General features: G+C 52.6%; 1 protein-coding gene across 1 annotated transcript in view; it reads left to right on the forward strand.

Annotated features, from left to right (window-relative positions):
- Positions 1-22,211, forward strand: part of FAM20A (FAM20A golgi associated secretory pathway pseudokinase) — a 33,243-nt gene that overhangs the window by 7,826 nt on the left and 3,206 nt on the right. The window contains 10 exon segments of the mRNA XM_079797684.1: positions 13,564-13,748; positions 14,381-14,431; positions 15,687-15,765; positions 16,913-17,005; positions 17,696-17,811; positions 18,262-18,442; positions 19,283-19,392; positions 20,119-20,200; positions 20,614-20,673; positions 21,987-22,210. Coding sequence (XP_079653810.1) covers positions 13,564-13,748; positions 14,381-14,431; positions 15,687-15,765; positions 16,913-17,005; positions 17,696-17,811; positions 18,262-18,442; positions 19,283-19,392; positions 20,119-20,200; positions 20,614-20,673; positions 21,987-22,210 — 1,181 coding nt within the window.

Consider the following 22,211-nt stretch of genomic DNA (forward strand, 5'->3'; position numbering starts at 1 on the left):
AGTTAAGCAGCAGCGAAGGGCCTCTTTTATTGGATTCGCTCGCCATAAACCGCATACATTTGGGAAGCCACAGGAAATAGAAAATAGTAGAGGACTACGGTTCCTAAGAAACCAAGAACCTGCCATAAAATTCAGCAAAATATGGAGAGTGGAAGGGAAACCTCGGGAGGGCTGGCCCAGGGGCACAGGGACAGATAAGCTGGGCCGTGACATACAAGGCGGCCCCGGGGAGGGACGGGGTCGATGGGTTAGTAAAGAGCTCTGCTGGCCTAACATCAGAGCTGTTCACCCCGGGAAGCCAAGCGCCGCTCTCCCATAGGGAGCGAGCCTTCAGCTGCCGATGCCTGGGCCAAGCTCCGTAGGGCGTGAGTCAATACTGTTGATGACGGTAACCAAAGCGGAGTCCGCGGGGAGGGACAGACCGGCTCTCCTGGCCAATTCGAATGTGCCACGGGGTCTCAGTCTCATGCAAGTGGGATTTCTGTATCTCTGACTCATTTTCTCCCCTGGCTGAATGGTTACCAATCCTGCAGGGAAGGTGTATTTGTCTCACACCCAGCTCAGCTCATGCTTTTTCACTCCAAGGGAAGAATGATGCACACCCAGCAGCTGCTTGTTCATCCATTCGTGCTCCTCTGAGCATTCAGGGGTATGAGAGAAAGTCAGATTGACCAAGCACAGCTTCATAAGCAAATCAAGCCCCATTGTTTCATTGTAGGGGTTTTTTTTGTTTTGTTTTAATATGTGTGTGTTTTTTTAAATTGATTTCAGAGAAAGAGAAGAGGGGAGAGGGAGAGAGCGATAGGAACATCGATGAGAAGGAAACAGCAACACTGATTGGCTGCCTTCTGCCGGGGACCCAGTCAGCAACTCCGGGCATATGCCCTGACCAGGAATCAAACCAGCGACCTCCTGGTGCATGGGTCCAGGCTCAACCATTGAGCCTCACTGGCCGGGCTGTAGGGTTGTTTTTTTAATAGGGTCATTGGAGGCCCCTTAGTCCAAGTGATGAGGCCTATATTTCCCTTAAATTTTATGCAAAATTTGCATTCCGTGCATAGTTCATTATTTTTGCAAAGTGTTGCCTGCATTGGTTTCAAGTGATAGAAACCCAACTCGGACTAACACAAGCAGGAAAAGGGAATGTGGAGACTCAAGAAACCAAAACGCAGGGCAGCTGTCTCCACTCTCCTTCGCCTTAGTCCATCTGCCCGTCTTAATCCGCTCCTGCAGTTTCAAATCCCAACAGCCCTGGGACCACAGCGACTGAGTAATGGGCTTCTCCGATTTCCAAAATGAAAGACCTTTTACAAAGACGTTGATTGGCCAGGACTGGGAAACGTAGAGGGCTATGATTGGTCCAGCTTTGAGGCGGATGCCAACCCCTCAACCAATCACTGACACGGGGAGGCGGGGTCATTGGAAACTCACCATTCAGTTCTCTATTCAGTCCACGTGGCTCAGTGTGGGGAACAGCAGGTCCCCCAAAACCTGGCTGGGTGACCAGAACTGCTGTGACCAGAGTGATGCTGGAAAGGGTCTCAACTTATGCCTCCCACAGTGTCTGACTCCTATAGCTACTGTTCTGGAGTTTTAATAAGACTTTTTAAAAACAACTTCATTCGTAACAAATTCTAACGTGCAGATTTTTTTACACCAACCATTAAAAGCCTCCCAAGAAGATAAGAATCTTTATTTATTTGGGCTTTCTCTTAAGCCCACCTTACTCTCTTCGTGGGAGCCTAAAGAAGAAATGACGTAAACTCAGGTCATTCATGGGCTCAGGTCTCTTTCTCCTGAAAAGCGATTCCACATGGAGCCAATATACCTGCATTTGAATCCTGAGGAAAGCACGCCCCTTGCTTAGGAGGGTGAGTCTGTGGTCCCTGAAGCCTTCTGGAGCCTCTGTTTTTCAAGCTTTGCCCATCTTCAGTCAGAATTTCTTCTTCAAAGGCTGTCGGAGGGAGAATATGGGCCATTTTCCAAGTGTGCTTTGTGGATTTACAGGGTTCTGGGAGGTGCTTCGTGGGTTGTGCAAATGGCTATTTTCATCGTGAAAAAGTGTCCCTTAAGGTAATGTTGATGAGAGAACTCGCACTGGGTTGTGTTATGCACATGGTAGCACATTGAGCCTTCCCCGTGGAACTTATGTGGACAGATGGCTCCGCCAGCCCCCCGCCGTGCGTCTCTGTTTAATTGAGTAGAATCTTGAGATTGCAAGGTGAGCTGTTGAAAACCGTTTCCAATCCCAGCTACTTATGTGTGCTTATCAGGATCTTTTAGACTCTGCTGCCAAACAATGTGCAGAAATTAATTAAGTGCAGAAATAAGACTATTCCTGTCTTCCCTGCCCCCTGGTTTTGAATGCTTGAGTTCATAATCCTATTACCCCTCTTGTTCCTACAGATTAGCTTTTAAAAATAATTTTACATATTTAACCACCTAAATGAGATTTATAGCAATAAATTACAATTTTTACCTGTTTTATACATTGGGGATTCGGTATAAGATTTTTTTTTTTTTTGAAAAGAAGGTTCCACTTCTAGAAAAAACAACCAATTTGGAATATGGAAATAGAGTAAACTTCTTTTCTTCCGTTCTTTAAAATTGATGTGCCTAAAACTCAAGCCTCCTTCTCCCATTGCTCCCCCCGTCCCAGCTGTTATCACCAATGAGAGCATGGTATTTACTCTCTACCACCTGCTCCCCACCCCCATGGCTTAACCAATGTTTCTGGTCCCTTGAACACAAGAGAACATCTTTTAGGCCCAGAGAACTAAAATTTGTTACATTTTCCATTTAACAAATCACTTCAAAACTTAGTGACTTAAAGCAAGAACCATTTACTTAGCTCCTGATTCTGCAGCTCAGCAGTTGGGGCTGGGCTCAGCTGAGTGGTTCTTCTGGTCTTTGATGGGCTCACTCAGGCATCCGTGATCAGCTGCTGCCTGAGCTTTGCTGTTCTGGGTCCCAGTGTATGGATTTGAGACCTTGACTGAGCTGATGACCTCAGCTCCACACGGCCTCTCATCCCCCAGTTGGCGAATCAGGCGTGTTCACCGGGCCTCAGCAGGTTACCAAGAGAGAGTGGAAGTGTGCATGGTCCCTTAAGGTCCTGGTCAGAACCTGCTAAATGTCACTTCTGCCACATTATTGGCCCAAATAGATCAAAGGCCATCTGGGGAGATTATCAGGTATCGTGGCCATCAAAGAGGAGGTGGTCTACGTAGCTTCGTACTATTCTACCAAGCAAAGGCTCAGGGAAGTCCCTTATGCTGATGAGTTGTTGGGCAACGGGCAGGCAGCTGTTAGTGGTAAGAGCTCTTCTCATGTGTCAATGAGAAAGAAATCTAATAGAACCCTAATGAAGCTGGTGTGGACTGAATTGTGTTGCCACAGAATTCATACATTGACATTCTAACGCACAGGACACCTCAGATTGTGACTGTATTCAGAGATAGGGCCTTCAGAGAGGTGATTAAGGTTAAATGAGGTCATAAGAATGGGGCCCTAATCCAACATGACTGATGTCTCTATAAGAACAAGGAGAGGCGCCAGGGATGTGTATGCTGTGCGAGGACAGAGTGAGGAGGCAGCCATCTGTAAGCCAAGGAGAGGGGCTTCCAACCTTCCAACACCTTGATCTTGGACGTTCAGCCTCCAGAGCTGAGAGATACCAACTTCTGTTGTCGAAGGCACTCAGTCTGAGGTGTTTTGTTAGGCAGCCTGAGCTGACTGCTATAGAGGCAAAACCGTTTCCGAAACTCTCTCTCTCCCCCCATGTGGTCCTTCCAGCTTCAAGAAGCCCCCCTCCCACCCTCCCTCGTCAAGCCTCCTTAGCCTCCCTAAATCCCAAACAAGACAGCCTCAACCCCCTCTTAGGACCAAGTGATTAGCTCTTCATTTGTTCTCTTTTTAATCTGTTTCTGAGTAGCTATCAAGCTCCCCTTCTTCTGAAGACAATTTTTTGAGGTCAAAAGGTGGAAATTGGCTCTTTGTCTCTCTTTGCATTCCTCCTGTAATAGCCCGAATCCGGATCCACGTGACACTCTCGGGATAGGTCTTACTCAACCGCTGAGCCAGAGCAGTGGCTGTGAGGTCAGGATGGGGTTGGGACTCAGTTAGCCCAGAGCGAGCACAAGTGGTCTGTTGCAACACAGCATGAGAGCAGTTCTGAGAGGAGGAAGTGATTGTATTTCAACCAGAAGGGAAATGAGTTTGTGTCGGGAAATCAGCCCATTTGGCAAAATCTCACAAACATCTTGGTACAGTCATTGCTTTCTCAAGAGCAGCCGGATCCGGGGGTTTCACGCTCCCACCACACCACCACCCTGGTCTTCAGGGCGGTTCCATCAACAGTCTCGATGAAACTGGACAAGGCCTCACTTTCTCAGCAGCCTCTGTGGGAAAGCAGAAAAGATCCAGGTCCGACACTCAGGCTGTTAGCTCCTCCTCCTCACTTACTCTGTTGGCACCTCCACCTTGTGCACTTTCCTTTCCTCCCTTGTGGGTCCGAGGAGTGATCTAGTCACAGGCCCCAAGGGGACCCCAGTAAGATAATACGTGGAAAGAATCCCCAACATACATTTGTGACAAGCTCTACACAAATGCAAGTTACTGATAGTATTAAATGAAAAGACATCCTAGCCCGGCTGGTGTGGCTCAGTGGTTGAGCATCGACCCATGAACCAAGAGGTCACCAGGTTGATTCCCGGTCAGGGCACGTGCCCAGGTTGTGGGCTCGATTCCCAGTAGGAGGTGTGCAGGAGGCAGCCGATCAATGATTCTCTCTCATGATCGATGTTTCTTTCTCTCCCTCTCCCTTCCTCTCTGAAATCAATCAATCAATAAAAAAAGACGCATCCCATATTAAGCCAGTAGTTAACCAGTTGCTCCCTTTTCTTGCCCTGCTGACTATGAAGGCCACGCGGTGGGATCTTGGTGTGTCCATCAAGCTGGGTCCCTGAGTCACTCAGTGGAATCCCTACCGATCTTCACTAGACCAGTGGCATGAATGAGAGAGGAAAAGGCTTGGTTGTGTTAAGCCACTGAGATTTCAGGATTCAATTGTGACTGTAGCAGGACCTTACTTCGTTTCACAAGTGTGGAAGAAATATAACATTGATTTTCCTCCCCCCTAAAATTAAATCAAAAGGAACTTACGCCCCTTTTCTGTGAGGTGGGTTGGCAACTCACTCTTGGTCATCGCTGGGACCCCTCTCTCCATACCCACTAGTGTTGGGGGGCCAGGCCGTCCTTAGGGTCTTAGGTGGCAGGACATTTGAGGAGGGCCCTCTCGCCACGTTCCAACACCTGGTCTCATGCCGGTGGGTGGCACTGTTGTTTCTATGCCAACCTCGAGCTCAGGATTGGGATTATTTGCTGGAGTGCACCTTCCCAGGCACAGCACAGCCATTTCCTGCCGCCCTGGCTCACCTCCCGGCCAGCACACGACCCCAAACCAACTCTCCTCTCCTCGTCTTGGAGTATCTACGTGCTTCCCCCAAAGTCTGTGCTTCTGTAGGCACTGCCTACTGTCTGTCAACCCCCTGGTCTAGCACATTCCTGGGCTTTTCCAGAAATAAAAAACACACCAAAGCCCGAGGAGCAGGGTGACCTGTGTAACCATCTCCTGGGTCTGGGGTTATAAACGCTCTCAGACACCTGCTACCTTCTTAGGACAGGGGTGCGTGGAATTCTGTAAGCACAGAAAACACATTCACATCTCCATAAATTACCCTACCCCCTGGGTACTGCTGATGCTGAGGAGGAGAGCGGGCCAAGATGTGCAGTCATCCCGTTTGTAAATCGGATGGGAAAACCATACCATGCAAATGAGCACCAGCGCACAGGCCAAGGCCTTGAAAGAATGTCATCGGTGGGCGGGCCACCGGGAAATGGGCCCACGAACCATGAAAATATGTGGCCCGGCCTAACCCCCTGCCCCACCCCCGGCGCTCAGCTCCCTCTGCACTCAGGTCTCCTTCCGATGCCCATGCCTGCGTGACAGGCAGGAAGGCCAAGGTGAAACACTTCTTTAAAAGAAATATATTCTGGTAAACCCTTGAATATTAGAGGCCCCAGGGTGTGGATGTTTAAAGCTCCCCCTTTTTCTTGGTCCACGCTGAGTACTGCTGTTTTCTGCGCTCAGGAAAACGGTGCGAGAGAGAGAGGACCCACACTCGTCGGTGCCACTTGCGAACAGTGTGAGTGTGTGTGTGTGTGTGTGTGTGTGTGTGAAACATTTGTTTATTTCAGGGCTGCACAGTTTGAGGATGAAACGAACCGAAATTATGACATTTAAGTGGATCAGTATCGCCTCCTTTGCAAGTAACACGTGTGTTTTATCAATATGCTTGTTAGGTTGGTCTGACCACCGAGTGTGACTCACATTTGTTTTTTAAACAATGAAGCAACATTCGCGGTTCTTGCTGAACAGAAGGTGCAGCAGGAGCTCAGGAGGCCCCGAGGCAGGCTTTTTGCTATCTATGGACAATATGAACTTGCGCAGCAGCCAGAATCCACCAGAGCCACGTCCGGGTCCATCATCAGGGGGTTAAGTGCTTTATTTGCTCCCGATTCTCTGGCTCCAGCCCAAGATTTCTCACCCTCCGCTCTACTGACCTTCGGGGGCAGATAATTTTCTGAGGTGCGGGCTCTCCGGTGCACTGGGGGTGTTGAGCAGCACCTCTTAACACCGGCTGTGACGCAAACACGTCTCTCAATACTGTGCCCTTGAGGCGTGAAGTGGCCCCGAGTTGAGCACCTCTGGCCTACCCCAGGGAGGCGGGTGCCCTGTGGGAAAAAATAGCCCGCAGCTGTGGGCCCGCTCCGAGAATCATTGCCTCACTATCAGGTTGAGGGGCTTCTTGGTCCAGTGTTAATATTTACTGTTTCCAGAAATGAATTGTGTGCGACGCAGGCTCCAGGGCATGCGGACTGGGGCTGTGTCAAGGACGGGTTTACCAATGCCCTCTGAGCAGAAGGCCTGACTGCCGAGCCTTTACTGCCGGGATGTGACTGTGACTCTCCGAGGGGGTCTGCAGCTCACAGCTCTTGGCGATGTTTTTTGCGCGCAGCCAGGGATGTTTGCCAGTCCTCTTTGGGGCTTAGTTCTATGGAAGAGAATCTTGGAAAGTTGGCCCAGCTCGAAGCTTTCTGCTAGTTCCCTGCCATGACTCTGGGGACCCCTTAGAGCAGGGGTCATTTTTACCTTTTCCGCCAGGGTGTTCACACTATCCTGTCTTCAGAGATTGATCTGGAAGTTGTTTTGGCTTTTTTTTTAATCCTCACTCGAAGATATTTTTCCATTGATATTTAGAGTGGAAAAGAAAGGGAAAGACATAGAGAGATCAATGTGAGAGAAACACATCGATTCAGGGCACGAGGCTGGGAAGGAGCCTACTATCAAGGCACATGCCCTTGACTGGAATCGAACCCGGGACCCTTGGGTCCGCAGGCCGACGCTCTGTCCACTGAGCCAAACCGGCCAGGGCTGGCAGTTGTTTTGAAGACAGAGAAGCAGGTGTCTCACTGAGGTCATAGTCCCGGCTCTTGGGGTGTCCCTCCCAGCTGGAAATGGGCATGTAGTGCGTTCTGTTAGGTCATCCAAACTCAGATGTCTACGGAGATGCTCTCCCTCCCTGGATCGAGCCTCCTGGTTGCATTTATGGGCTTCCCGGTCCCTCCCTGGGGTGGGGGCGGGGGAGTGGAGCTTCGGCTCGGAGCTGCAGGGTGAGGAGCCAGAGCGTGGCACGTGGACCAGGTGATGAAGAGCTTGGCCTCGGAAGCCAATTGGCCAGATTCCAATCACTGCTCTCTGGCTGCCACTCACCAGCCAGGGGACCTTGAGCCAGCTCAGGACAGTTTCCCAACGGGGTCAGTCTGCCCTTCTGTAAAATGGGGCTGGCGGGTGTGACTACATTCAGGGCCCGCCCGGATCATCCGGGACCATGGCGCCATCTCTGATCCCTAACATAATCGCTTCTGCAATTCCTTCGCTCATATAAGGAAATAGTCACCAGTTCCAGGATTAGGATGTGGATATCTCAGGCCATTACTCAGCCTCCCCCGGGGCTGTCCTGAGGAGTACAGGAGCGAGCTCTTGCTGTTACCCTCCTAGGCAGACTCAGGTCACTGGGAAATTAAACAGTAGTTGCAAATAATTCTTCACAGTCCCCCTTCCCCACCCACAGGAGGCAGAGCGTTATCAGCTTCATGGTTAGTATGCCTGTGACCCACCGGTCTGGCTAAGAAGTGGAATCCCAGAAATCACTGTGATAACAACTCACATAAACACCTATGAAATTCTCTCAAGCCTCACCCAAGTCCCATAAGGCAGACACATTTATTATACCTGCCTTGTAGTTGGAGTGGACAGAGTGGTTGGCTAACTGCCCTGGGTCACACAGCTGTAAGCGGCAGAGCCAGAACTCGGGGCAACGGACCCGTCCCGCCCACCCTCCTCTCTCTCTGGATTTGCAGACGCAGCACTAGGAGTGACTCTGATTCACGATACAGCAGCCTTGCCACCCACCACCTACCCCTAAAAACCGAGCTTTGGTCCATGAGGGAACGAAGAGATACGCCTTTAGGGCTGGAAGACAGACCCCAGAGCGTGCACTCACTTCTGTCTGGGAAGGGAAGTTAGGGAACGCACTTCGGGGCCTGCCAGATGGCCTCAGCTCAGGCTCGCTCACACTGCCTCACAGCTGCCTGCCGTGGGCTTCCCTCGGCCTCCAGGGCTCAGAGGTCGAGATGGAAGAGCAGCAGATGGGCAGAAAGGGATGACATGGGAGACATGCCCTTGGGGCCCCTGGGATGAATGGGGGGCGGGGGGGTTGGGAGGGCATCGTCAGCATCCTGTGGCCTGTTGGATGAGCCGCAGGGTTCTGGTGGTGAGCCAGCCGGTCTGCTGAAGGGGCGTTGGGGGAGAGTTGGTCGCCCCACATATTTCTGTGGTGAGCACATGCTGTTGTGCTGACGGTCTCACACCTAGGCGCTGGCTGAGACGGTCCCTCAGGGAAAGCTAAACGAATGGGCCTGAAGGTGACAACACTGGGTGTCCAGGAGACATTTCTGGGTTGTGAATTGCACAAATCACAGCCATATTGACCACAAAACTGACAAAGCTTCAGCCCAGGGTCTGTCCCTCCCCTGTGGGGCAGAGAGCTGTAGGGAGGGGAGGGAAGCTAGCTGGGGAGGGGAGGAGGGAGGTGAGGGGGTGGGCAGGTCACAATCAGGACATAGTGCATGTAAGTATGGAATCTCAGAACAAGAGACCTAAGTCTTCAAGGCGCTAGTGATTTGTTGACATCTTTTCTCATTCTGCATAAATAGTCACGCTCCTGCCTAATTTTGTATTCATAGTTTTGTTCTCTTTTTTCCTAAAAACGGGCCCCCCAATTGTCTAAGCACAGGAGAAATAAAACATTACGAAGGAGGATTTTTCCAAACTCATCACCATCATGACAGAAACAACTCTGAGGAATAGTCTTTCTGAGACGAATGTCAAGAGAAAGAAGATTGAAACGGACAGATGCACGGATTTCATTCGAAAGCCCAGCCCCATGGAAATTCACTCTGATGCTTTTCACATTTCTTTGTGAGTGCTTCTGGACCAGCCTTAGGAGTCCCCGTGACCTGGAGCATGGGGCCCAGTCCTCCCCGAGCCCCTCTGGGTCGCCGCTGTCCCCCCTCCTTGCCAGGCTTCCTTATAGACCCCAGAAGGGACTGGGCCCGGGTGGTCCCCCTCCACGTGCTCTCAGCTCCCCACGTCCCAGGAAGAGGATCCAGGCTCCCACTTAGCCCACCAGGAGCAGCTGAGGTGCCCAGCTCCAGGCTTCCCAGCCCCCGCTCCCCCATGCCGGGAGCCGCCCCCTCCTGTGCCCCAAGGCCCGACCTGCCTGAACATTCAGCGGCTGGAAAACAGTGCTTCTCTCTAAAGCCTCCATCACTTGGTTCCTGCTTAGTTCGCACACAGAGAGACCGCAGACAAGCTACAGCAGCAACCAGGTTGCCTGGGTGATCCTGCACTCTGCAGACGTGCCAAGGCATGACCGTGGCGGTGTCTAACGCAGCCGCATGACACAGATGTCATGCCCTTGCTTAGGGGATGTTCCGGGGGTTTGCTCCGGCTTACAAAGCCGGCTGTTTCTGGTTGCCCACGACAACTGTGTCGTTGAAAACCTGTCCTCCACCTGGTCTCCGGTCTTCACAAACACTAACAATAATTAGAGCAACCGTGCCTGGGGGCCTACTCTGTGGTTGGATGTCACCACACTTAATTCCTACGACTCAGCGAGACAGCTGTCAGCATCCCCATTTTCCACAACAGGTAAACTGAGGCCACCCTTTTGAAGGCCATGCCCTGTCCTCAGTCTTCTCATCTGCAAATTGGGAATAAGAATAGGTATCTTGTAGTGGGGGCGTAGGCTTGCATGAAACTGTGTGTATGGCAATGGCACCTGGCCCGATGCTCAAGGTCACGTTGCTGGTGAGGCAGGACCAGGCCGTTGTGACACTTAAGTCTGTGTCCTTTTCTACTATGCCCCTCCTGGTGAGCTCTGGCTGAACTTCACGGTGCTTAGTCATGCCTGCGTTCTGCTCACCTCCTTTCGGCAGGGGCGGCACTTTGTCACCGTCATCACTGTCCCCCGAAACAGGCCTCGTGTTTTGCTTCTGTGCTGTTTATTCTTTCTGTGGGAGAGGCGGTGAGGTGTTCATGCCGGAGGTGGGGCATTTGAGATGGCCCTTGTAGGAGTTCTGTAGGTGGAGACGGCTGTCATGCCCCGTGGACTGAAGACTTAGAAGCATCCTAGGGAAAAGAGTGGGGTTACCTAGAGAATGAACATGCTCACTAAGGAGTCTCATTTAGTCTGGAACTGAAGCAAGGGTTTAAGCAGGCACTGGGTGACAATGACGATGATTGAGAAAGGCATCTATTGTGTCGACTCGCGTGGGTCTAGGAAGTGGTTTTGTTTATGAGAAAATTCCCTAATAATTGCGGACATGGGGAACGAATTCCGGGGGTGTTGATTGGGACCCAGGGGACACAGGAGGTGGCCGGGCTCCATCCTCCCCCAGCGCCCCCGTGTGTGGGCCGTGTAGAGTGGAGGTGACACCATCTCCCCAAACCAGTGCAGGTGTGAGACACAGCAGTGGGAAGGATGCTGTGAGCCCCCCCCCCCCGCCCCCCGCCCTGGGTTGCTCTGGAAAGGGCAGAGAGCCATGTGCGCCCAGCTAACAGGAACGGAACGCTTGCAGAGCAACGTGTCCCCATCTGGAAGGGGCCCCCAATTCGCCTCATTTGGTTTTGGACGTGGTAACCCCAGCGGCTGTGGTAGCTGGAACCCCTCGGCTGTCAGTCCACTTAAGGACGCTCCGGCCCTCCCCGCCCGCCTCCCCGTCATGACTGTTGCCCTTTCTCCTGCCTTTCTCTGCGGCTCTGGTCCCGGGTGACTGACGTAGCTCAGGCCTTCGCAGGCTTCCCATCAGACTCCCCAGGGAGTTCAGCAGAGTCCTAGCCTCCCAGGAGCCTTGGGAACTGGAGCCTGGCCCGACGGTTTTTCCAAATAAAAATAAATGTTAATATAGTGTGTTTTTTAAAAACCTGGCAGGAGGCCTACTGACCTACTCAGCCACTTGCCCTTGCCCTTGACTTTCATAACGCCCTGGGTCTGGAGCAGTTTAAGAGGTGTCACTTTAAACAAGTGTATCAGTTACCCCAACCTCCCCCACCCCGAGCTGGAAGGCTGCAGAGGAACTCGCTCTCGCGGGAGAGAAATCTCAGCTTTTAAAATGCTCCAAGACCTGAACAAAGAAAAGGTGTTGGCTCACAAATGAAAACTCCAGAATCAAAATGAATGAATACAGAACCAAATGTTTACAAAACCACGACTCAATGTTGAGTCACTTTTATGTTACTAGATACTTTATTCGGCACAGAATTCACGATAATAAAAGGAAACATGCAAAAATTTTAGCAAAAAAAAAATAATAATTTGATTGTGGGGTGGACTTTCATATGTTAGTAGAAATGCTGAGAGGCTGCAGGGGACCTGGAGCAGGTGCTGAGAGAAAGCCAGGACCTAAGGCTACCAGCGCCCACTCACCCGCTGATGTGAATACCTTATCAACCTGTGCGCCTTCCTCAAGAAGCTGCCTTTCACCCACAAAGGACAGTCATGCTGTTACTTTATTCACATGGGGGTGGGGGGGTGGGAGGTGGGGTGATGGACAGCTCAGTTGCATATTGGACCTGAACTCAGTGACCCAAGTTGGTACTCAGCACTTCCCCAACACTTCCACTAGGGGGCAGTGCAGAATCAAAACGTCCTCTGCTCCCGGGGGTCTGGATTCTCAGAGATACGGTCCGGGGGGTGACCAAGTGAAATTTTCTTTGAGAATTGGGGTTTTATCTTAAAAAATGATTGTGGATATTGCTTTCTCCTGCATAGCACGTCTACATTTAATATAGAGGTAATTTGAAAAACTTGGGACCAATAAGAAAATGTAACACTAAGAATATCGGCCATGTTTGATTTGCCATTGGCTCCATCACAGACCCGGGGGTGTGGCATCACAGTTGGGGAAAACGCATGTGTAGGAGCACCCAAACCCTGACCCGTCATCAGCTAGACCCAGCCGGGTGACATCGTGCTAATTTGCCTCCTTTCCAACCAGAAGGCTTCCATCTTTTACTCAACCATTGACGGACTCAGCTTCCTCTCTAACCCCCAGATACGCCTGTCCCTGCCTGCCCCCCTAGTGCTCAGATGGTCCCTAATCCAAGAGCACCCTCCACAGCTCCTCTTCCATCCAAACCCCACCCACCCACTGAATCCCGCCGAAGCCCGCCTCCTCCCACCGTAATCTTCCCCTGCTTGTCACGCAGTCGTCTTTCCTTCCTCAAACCTGTGAAGGTGTGTTCGTCCAAACCACTGCCTTGTATGTTGCTCTGATCATGTCCTAGACATACAACTTGTCCCCCAAACTAGACTCTACGCCTCTCAATGGCAGTGGCCTGGCTTTTCACATTGTTCTTTTTATCCTGGCAGGACAAACAGTAAATGGACCATTAATTCTTTTCCTATACGATGTAGTAGTTCATCTAACTCAGCCTCCGGCTCTACATAAGGCCCCTCAGCCCTCTAGTCTTTCCATTCCCACCAGTTACCTTCTCTCCCGTCTCCTGACTCCTTAGGTCAGAAAATACTGGGAAACAGGATACAGACTTGTTGATGGGAACGTGCACGGAGAGGCTCAGGACCGCTTCCTGAGCCCAGATTCTATGAGGTCCCCCATTTCACTTTTAACCATCTGCCTGTCTCCTTCAGTTTGTATTAGGTGTTTGTGTATTATGTGTGCTATTGTGTTACTTGCTTGCCTGCTTCACTCACTAGATGGTAAGCTCTCTGAGGGCAAAGGAGGGCTGTGTGGCTATTTTGCCGCGCCCCTCCGCCCCCCCGTGGTAGGTGCTTAATGCTCCTGTTGATAATTTCAGCGGGTCTTTGCATTGTTGTGTCTCCTATTTAAACAAAACCAACTCTCCTGCTCTTTCAGACGACACAAGATATACAAAGAGCAGCTGAACCTCACCTCCCTGGACCCCCCGGTGCAGCTCCGACTCGAGGCCAGCTGGGTCCAGTTCCACCTGGGAATCAACCGCCACGGGCTGTACTCCCGGTCGAGTCCTGTCGTCAGCAAACTGCTCCACGACATGAGGCACTTTCCCACCATCAGTGCTGGTGAGGTCCCGGGATCAGGCAGGGGCTGTTCCCCCCCAGAGAGGCTGGTTAACCACCCAGGTGTGGGGTGGAATAGCAAAGGGTGTCTCTGACTCCTGATGGGCAGAACACACACACACACACACACACCCTCACACTCTCTCTCCTCACAACCCCACAGGGGAGGCATGAGGAGGTGTTCCGTCCACTTAAAGAAACGTGATGGCTACCCTTTAGTGGGTGCTCCCTTTCCGCCCGGCAACCCTCTCTTGTCAGTGACCTTAGGCGTGGACCCCTCACTGCCATCTTACTGATGGGAGAACTGAGACTCAGAGAGGATGCACAGCTCGGCCAGGGACGAGGGCTGGAGCCGGGTTCCGACAGGCCTGCCGTCTCCAGGTCTGTGCGGTCAGGCACGACAGCCTACCTGTCAGAGCAGGTTGTTAGCAGACATAACCAGCATCGGCTTCCCAGACAGGCGCCGAGGCCTGCCCATGAAGGGCCAGCGAGCACGGGGCTGGATGGAGCAGGGCGAGACTACAGCCAACTGGGGCTCCGGGAGATGCCCCTGGCTGCCTCCGTGTCCCCTTTGGTGAGTCCAGGGCCCCGTGTTGTTGGCGGCTGACCATCCTTCCTGCCCTTCTCCTCCACAGATTACAGTCAGGACGAGAAAGCCTTGCTTGGGGCGTGTGACTGCACCCAGAGTAAGTGAGCTGGCCCTGCCGCCTCCAGCCCTCCATGTCACCGCTGTGCGAACCCTGGGACCTGGCGGCCCCTCTGTGGGGTCCTGGTTGGGACTTGAGGGGGCGGGACTCTGCCTAGTCCCTGTGAAGCCAGCATTTCTCCCCATCCCCCGCCCCCCATGATGGAAAATCAACCTTTAAGAGGGGCTGGTGTGTAGGTCCCTGCTGGTCAGTGCGTGATCCGGGGACCAGCTTCATCGGGGTTGGAGTGCCTTTCAGATTTAACAGGCAGTTGTGCAGGACAGTGGTTCTCAACCCCGGCAACTTATGAGAGTCCCCTGGGAGCGCCAAACAGGCAGAGGCCCGGCCTTGACCCCAGGTTTCCATTGGGTTGTATAGGACGAGGCGCGGGCATCGGCATTTTAAAACCGTTCCTAGTGATTCTAATGCAGCCGAGGTTGAGACCCCCCTCACTGATTAATAGGACCAGCGAGATGCAGCACAGGCCCCTCCCAGGGGGTCATGAATTGGGTATAGACGTACCCGGACCCTACACAGCCCTCAGAGTGGCCAGGCCAGGCCTGGACACAGAAGCCCCAGACCAGTCACCGGCCATGAGAAGCCTCATCCGTTTACCTCAATATACCGAACACACATCAGACATTTCCATGTGTGTCGTGACGTGTTGAAGGTTTGAAAGAGGTTTGTGGGGCCCAGGACTTCCCTTTTCTTTAACACCTGCCATTTGCCATATTATAGAGCATAGACATCGTCTGGACCCTACCAGGGCTCACAGCAGGTGGGGACAGGGTGGGGTGAGGGCTGTGCCCAGGACTGGACACGAGGAGGGAGCTCTCACTGGCAGGGTCGTGCGAGCTTATCTTAGGTGCCTTGCTCACCCAGCCGTCCCAGCCCCGTTTGGTCTTAACATGGAGGATACGCAGATAAACTAGTCCACTAATGCAGGTTAGCAGAGGGCATCATCAGAATCTACAAGGTGATTCAGCGGCAGTTCTTAGGGAAAGTTCTTTGGGGTCTGCTGTGTCTGTGGGGGAAGCCTGTATTGTCTGCTCTTTTCCCATAACAGCAGAAAAGGTATTGTCTTGAGCTGCTGGCACCCTCTCCCTGGCCTGATGTGATGGAATGTACCCTGCAGGCTTTGCAAAGCAAATCCTAGTCCTTAGAGAAGAAATCGGTTGGGTTTACTGAATGAACGAAGGTCCCAGCCCTGAGCCTCTCCCAGAAGCATGGTTAACTCACCCTTGTCCCCTCACAGTTGTGAAGCCCAGTGGGGTCCACCTCAAGCTGGTTCTGAGGTTCTCGGACTTCGGGAAGGCCATGTTCAAACCCATGAGGTAAGTGACTGCCTTTCTCACCTCCATACCCAGCTTGGCAGCTCTGCGGGGTGTTGACCCAAAATTAATACAAGTGGCCTAAGTTCTTCAAGCCAGTCATCTGTAGACTGTCCTTTGGGCAGTCTGCCCACGCACTGAACTGTTCATGGTGATAATTTAAAAAAGGAAGAGTAGACCTTATCAGGTCATTGCTAGCATCTGTGCTACACAGATTACATGATTGTCTGTGGGTCATCAATAACTTTGAGCCAGGAACTGTTCAAGTGCCCACTTTACAGATGACATCACGGAGGCTTGGAGAAGCCAGCTCGCCCCAACCTCCCAGCTGCAGACAGTGGAGCCAGGATTCAAACCCGGGCAGCTGGACTGTTAACGCTCTACCACTGTCCTTCATACCCATTTGTTTCCAGGGCTAGGACTCTCAAAATGGTTCTAGAACTCCACACAGTATTTGTTTTGACTGAAAAACTAGGCAATGAAAAAGGCTACTGTGAAGTCAGTTATATTCTTAAATCAATTTCATTTCATTTATAAGGCAAATATATGCCTTTAAGACTTTGTAGCACGTGGGTGAAATAATGTGTGTCGTCTACAGAGCTTGGTATACCTATAGATTCCTGGCCCCCAAGGGTCTGCAGCCCACAGGCTGGGGACTCCTGAAGTTTATGTTCCCCTGGAGGTGACATGCACAGGAGATAATGGCCCCAGGAGGAAACCCAAGTCGTGCCGTCCTCCACTGGAACCCAACTAGAGGGATTTAGGTTCCAAATGTCCAGTCAGTTGAGAGGCCCATGGGTGAATGGCTCAGTAGATGAGCCTGGGGCAGGGCTCGTGGAATGAGCATTGAATACAGAATCTTAGTTCTGGTCCCTGCGCTGCTTGGACAAAAGCACCCTTTAAGGAGGGGTTTGCAATAGGTCGGCTCCTGGGAATCGCTTGGGAGCCTTGAGAGATCCTGGTGCCCGAGTCCCACCCTCAGAGTGCAGTGGGATGGTTCCCGGACCGCAGGGCCCAGAGAACCTGAGAAATCCCTATGCGTACACGAAGAGCAAAAGCCCTTTTCCTTCCCCTGTGGTCATGCTCATCAGCTGTCTTCTCTGGCTCCCGCTGCAGCCTGCGTCCAGCCTGATTCCTCCCTTCTTTTCAGACAGCAGCGAGAGGAAGAGACGCCCGCGGACTTCTTCTACTTCATTGACTTCCAGAGACACAATGCCGAGATTGCCGCTTTCCACCTGGACAGGTAGGGTCTGGCCCTGCGGAGCTGGCTTTGATGGCAGGGGCCACGCTCAGGGGGGACTTCCCTGGAATGTCTTCCCTCAGTGATGCCTTTGGACCCAGCAGGCCCCACCTAGCCCCGAGTTGAAAAACAAAAAGATGTTGAAGGTAACAGAAAGAACTTAGAAAAGGAACTCTGCCAGGCGGGTCACGCTGCCATGACGTTGCCCTTTGCTCTAGTTCCCAGATCTGAAAAGGAGAATACACCGCTCCCATTTATCCGGGCAGCCTGAAGGCCATGGTTTTAAGAGGTGAAAGCACGTTCCTAACTTCCCGGCTCCTATTGGCCCAGTCCTTGTGACTCATGGTGTAGTCTGCGCACTGGCAGCCAGACACCGCCCGGGAGCGTTTCAGAAATTCAGCATCTCGGCCTGGCCCACCGAATCAGAGCCTGCACTGGAACAAGACCACACACACACACACACACACACACACACGGAAACATGAGCTCTGACCTAGAACACAGCGGGTGGGCAAGGGTTAGCCCAGGCAGTTTGATAGAAAGAGGGTCCCTCCTCCGCCCCTTCTGAAGTAGGGCTGCAGAGACCCCAGCGACTGGGTGTGGTCGCGAATGTCAGTCCATTTCTAACGGGCGACCATCTGACTCCCCAACTATCGTTCTGATCTGAACAGGGCTCCCTCCCCTCTCTTTCAGGATCCTGGACTTCAGGCGGGTGCCACCAACAGTGGGGAGGCTAGTCAATGTCACCAAGGAAATCCTAGAGGTCACCAAGAATGAAATCCTGCAGAGCGTTTTCTTCGTCTCTCCAGGTAGAGTTCTGGCCAAAGCCATCTAGGACACGGTAGGCCAGCGTGGCCACCGGTATGTTCAGCAGTGGCCTGTCCAGCCACTAGCCGCGGCCATTACTGGGATGGGTGTATGCCGCCATCCCACTCTCCACCTTGGTCCGCCCGAGCTTCACAGGAGCAACGGGGAGTGGGAAAGGTCATACCTGAGATGCTAACTAGCCTGGGCGGGCACCCAGCTACAGTGCAGCCTCCCTGGAATCAGGAGTTATCCAGACCAAGACCACTCTGCTCCTGTGGACAGGATGCACGGTTTAATAGCTCCCACCACCTGGAAAAGGCAGTCCTTCCTCCTCCTGCCTTTCCCCCAGCTACGAGTTCAGGGGTTCCCTTTCCTCCCGTGGATCTCTGGGGACAAGAAGATGGTTGCCTCCCTAACCCTTCTCTCACTCCTCCTCTCCCCCCATCCTCCAGCCAGCAACATGTGCTTCTTCGCCAAGTGTCCGTACATGTGCAAGACCGAGTACGCCGTCTGTGGCAACCCCCACCTGCTAGAGGGCTCTCTCTCCGCGTTCCTGCCGTCCCTCAACCTGGCCCCCAGGCTGTCTGTGCCCAACCCCTGGATCCGCTCCTACTCGCTGGCCGGAAAAGAGGAGTGAGTTGGCCCCCTGGCCGTGCACATTAGCCCCCCGAGAGTGACCATAGTCCTACAGGAAGGACTTATGGCTAGCCTGGCTTTTGGACCCCAAAAGCTACCTCAGCCTTCCTTTGTCTCATCTCATATAGATCACAGGTCCTGGGACCAGCTGGCCCGAGTCATTCTCTCCCCTTAGTTCATTTATTCAGTTACAGAGACTACTTACTGTCTACCCAGCTTTAGGTGCTAGGGATACGGAAATGAAAGACACAGGCTCCCCCTCCAGAAGCTCCGCTGTCTAGCGGGTGGTCATAGAAACAGCCCGATTCTGAAAACACAGCGCAACACCCGCTGTGATAGAGCAGCACACGAGGAGCCCGTAGGTCTGAGACGCCTGGTCCACCTGCGTAAGCCCGTGAAGCCAAGGACCCATCGTGTATCCCTGGGGCTCAGCACACTCCCTAGCACATAGTAGGCACTCAGTTCATAGCTGACTGAATGAACAGGGGCTGAGGAATGTCTGAGAGGAGCTGCAGAAGCAGCAGGGAGACACGGAGCCAGGCGTTCCCCTGCTGCCTGCCATCTCCCCACTGGCACACGGTGCCGCAGCCATCAGTATGGTGCCCAGGACAGCAGATGCTCAGGAGACATGTCCTAAAAGGACCCAGAACCTTCCCACCACATGGAATCTGTGCCTCCCAGGTCTTTGCTTAGCGCCCACCCGAATGTACCCAACTACCAAGTGTCCATACAGGCTTAGGGAGGCAGGGGTTTGAGGGGTGGGGAGAGGTGTGAGGAGGGCCCCCAACACCTTGCCATCTTGGCTTTTCCAGCCCCAGGACTGGTTCTCCCCCTCAGGTGGGAGGTCAATCCTCTGTACTGTGACACAGTGAAGCAGATCTACCCGTACAACAGCAGCGACCGGCTGCTCAACGTTATCGACATGGCCATCTTCGACTTCCTCATCGGTAGGTCCCTCCCCCCTCTCCCAGGGCTCCGCTGCTGGTCTGGATTGTCCCCGACCTTGGGCACCAGTTACAGCCTGGACCACGAGGCCGGATTAACCCCACAGCGCTCAGGGCCTCAGAAGTTAGCATGTACCCCTCCTGAAAGGGGGTGCCACTCCAAAGGCAGGGGTATCAGCTTACAAGCCAGGCCCAAACGGGCCTCAGGTTTGAAGTCATTGACCCCTTTGACCAAGGCAGGCAAAACCAGGGAGGAAAGGAGGGTGTACACTGAACGGGGAGCAGCGGGAAGGCCTCGGTGTCCCACCCGGAATGGTCAGGAAGAGTTGTTATGAATGCGGCCAGTACACACGTACAGACCTGAAGGCCTACAGCACCTGCCCCAGCTCACTCACACCCTTGGGGAAGTCAACCTGTGTCCGCTTCCCCAATGGGCCTCCGTTGAGGCCTCAGGTGAGGAAGGAACGCCAACATGGGTGCAGAGTATTCGAGTCCCAGGCCCGAGGGTTTGCGGAAAAGCAGTGAAAGCCTTAGGTCTGCAAAGCCCACACTAGGGTGTGTTGGCTTGTTTGGTTTCCTTCTCCCTCGGCAACTTCCCTAATCGCCCCAGGGAAATGACAGCTTGTGGCCCTGGGTTCAAACTCTTGTCTGAACTGCTAACAGGCCTCTGTGCTGCCCCCGACCCCTCAGCCTATGGGCCCTCGCTCCAATGCCTCCCTCCCTTCACAGGAAATATGGACCGTCACCATTATGAGATGTTCACCAAATTTGGGGATGATGGGTTCCTTATTCATCTTGACAATGCCAGAGGGTAAGTATCACCCACTCCTCCCGCACAGCCGCAGCCCTTGCAGCCGCCGAGGGGCTCTGCGGTCCTGTTCCTGTCTCCTTGCCTGCTTCTCCTCTACCCTGAGGGCACTAGTGAAACCTGGGAGCTTTGCATAGGTTTTTCCTCGAGGGCTCCCTCCCAGAGGTAGAGCACGTGGCTCATGCTCGGAGTCTGGCCCTCAGTAGTTGGTGAGTAGATGAAGGATTGCTTAGGTTTAACATCTTTGGACATTTGGACAAAGGCTTTTGTGACCTGATTGAGGACAGGGGCTGGAGGGGCAGCTGCCATGAGCCCCAAGCTGTGCTTTCAAAAGAAAGGCTGAGGCAGAGAAGAGAGAAAACGCAGTGAGGAGGGAGGTCTGCTGGCCACTCACGAGATCCTGGTCCTCCTCCTAGGTTTGGGCGACACTCCCATGACGAACTCTCCATCCTCTCGCCACTCTCCCAGTGCTGCAGGTGAGCTTTCAGGTCAAGGCACCATTGCGACACTTGATCCTGCTCGCAACCCCGTTCTGAGGCTCTCCCTCAGTTCCCATTGGTCTGGACGGGTGGGTGGAATGACAGGAATTACTGACATCTCAGAAGCTTTCATCTTTCAGCACGGGATGAATTAGGACCTTTTTTTTTAAACCTTTCACTCACTAACTTCAATATTCAGCCCACTGTGGCACAGCCTGTCTCTGATAGGAGTAATCAGACCTCTGCTTCACCCAGCACTCATAGAAGCTCATAAATAGGACTACTTGACCACCTGAGTAAAAGGCTGTGTCAGATGGAAAGGAAGCATGACACCTTTGCCTGGCCACCATCTCTCTGCAGAATCTCCAACCTCCTTCTGGGTCCTCTCTGTCTCAGCAGGCTTGTGAAGTTGTCCAGCTGCTCAGCTGCAGTTAGAGCTAATTAGAACCATGGGACTCACACCTAGGAAAACCATCTCATTCATTTCCAGCTGAAAAACTCGGAACAAAGCCGGAATTTTCTTTATAGCTTAGACGTGCTCCCCTTCCCTGCCTCCCGTCCTGAACAGGGCAAGCAGTTTGACAAAAGTTGGACAATCAGGCTGCATCTGTGTCTAAGTCAGATTTCCACATGAAAATAAATCAGAACCCTAAAGTCAACGGCAGTTCCACCTACCCCATTTTCATCCCTCGGATTCAAGAATCTCACACCGAGAAATAAAGTTGTCAAGAAACAACTTGGAGGCCGGCAGTACCTAGAGCTCCTGAGATGCCCAACTTCATCATTTCACGACTAGAAACTTCTCGCAGCTTTAAATCGCTTCTGATTCTCTTAGCAATGTCAGATGTGTACGGTCCAGCATCGCATTACAATTACTATAGTATAAACCAGGGGTCCTCAAACTTTTTAAACAGGGGGCCAGTTCACTGTCCCTCAGACCGTTGGAGGGCCAGACTATAGTTTAAAAAAAAACTATGAACAAATTCCTATGCACACTGCACATATCTTATTTTGAAGTAAAAAAACAAAAGGGCAAAAACACCCGCATGTGGCCCGCGGGCCGTAGTTTGAGGACACCTGGTATAAACAGTTCAGCAGGCCTTTGACCAAAAGGCAATTGGGAAGGGGCTGTGAAATATTGGGTCATCTTTCATTCACTCCCTTTTTACCAGGTTTTCATTAAAATGTGCTTGAGAAGATATCGGGGGAGAGGCTCAGAACATCAACTACAACAGTTTTTTGTGTGGGGACAGTCAGTTCAGGATGTTATTTTCTTTACACTTACGTTTCCTATGACTGTGTCCTTCCAGGATAAAAAAGAAAACGCTCTTGCACCTGCAGCTGCTGGCCCAAGCGGACTACAAGCTCAGTGACGTGATGCGGGAGTCACTGCTGGAGGACCAGCTCAGCCCCATCCTCACAGAGCCCCACCTCCTCGCCCTGGACCGGAGGCTGCAGGTCATCCTAAGGACCGTGGAGGGGTGCATCGCGGCCCACGGAGAGCAGAGTGTCGTAGCCAGTGGCCCAGCAGAACA

The sequence above is a fragment of the Cnephaeus nilssonii genome, assembly GCF_951640355.1.
Source record: "Cnephaeus nilssonii genome assembly, chromosome: 19".
Classification (NCBI taxonomy): domain Eukaryota; kingdom Metazoa; phylum Chordata; class Mammalia; order Chiroptera; family Vespertilionidae; genus Cnephaeus; species Cnephaeus nilssonii.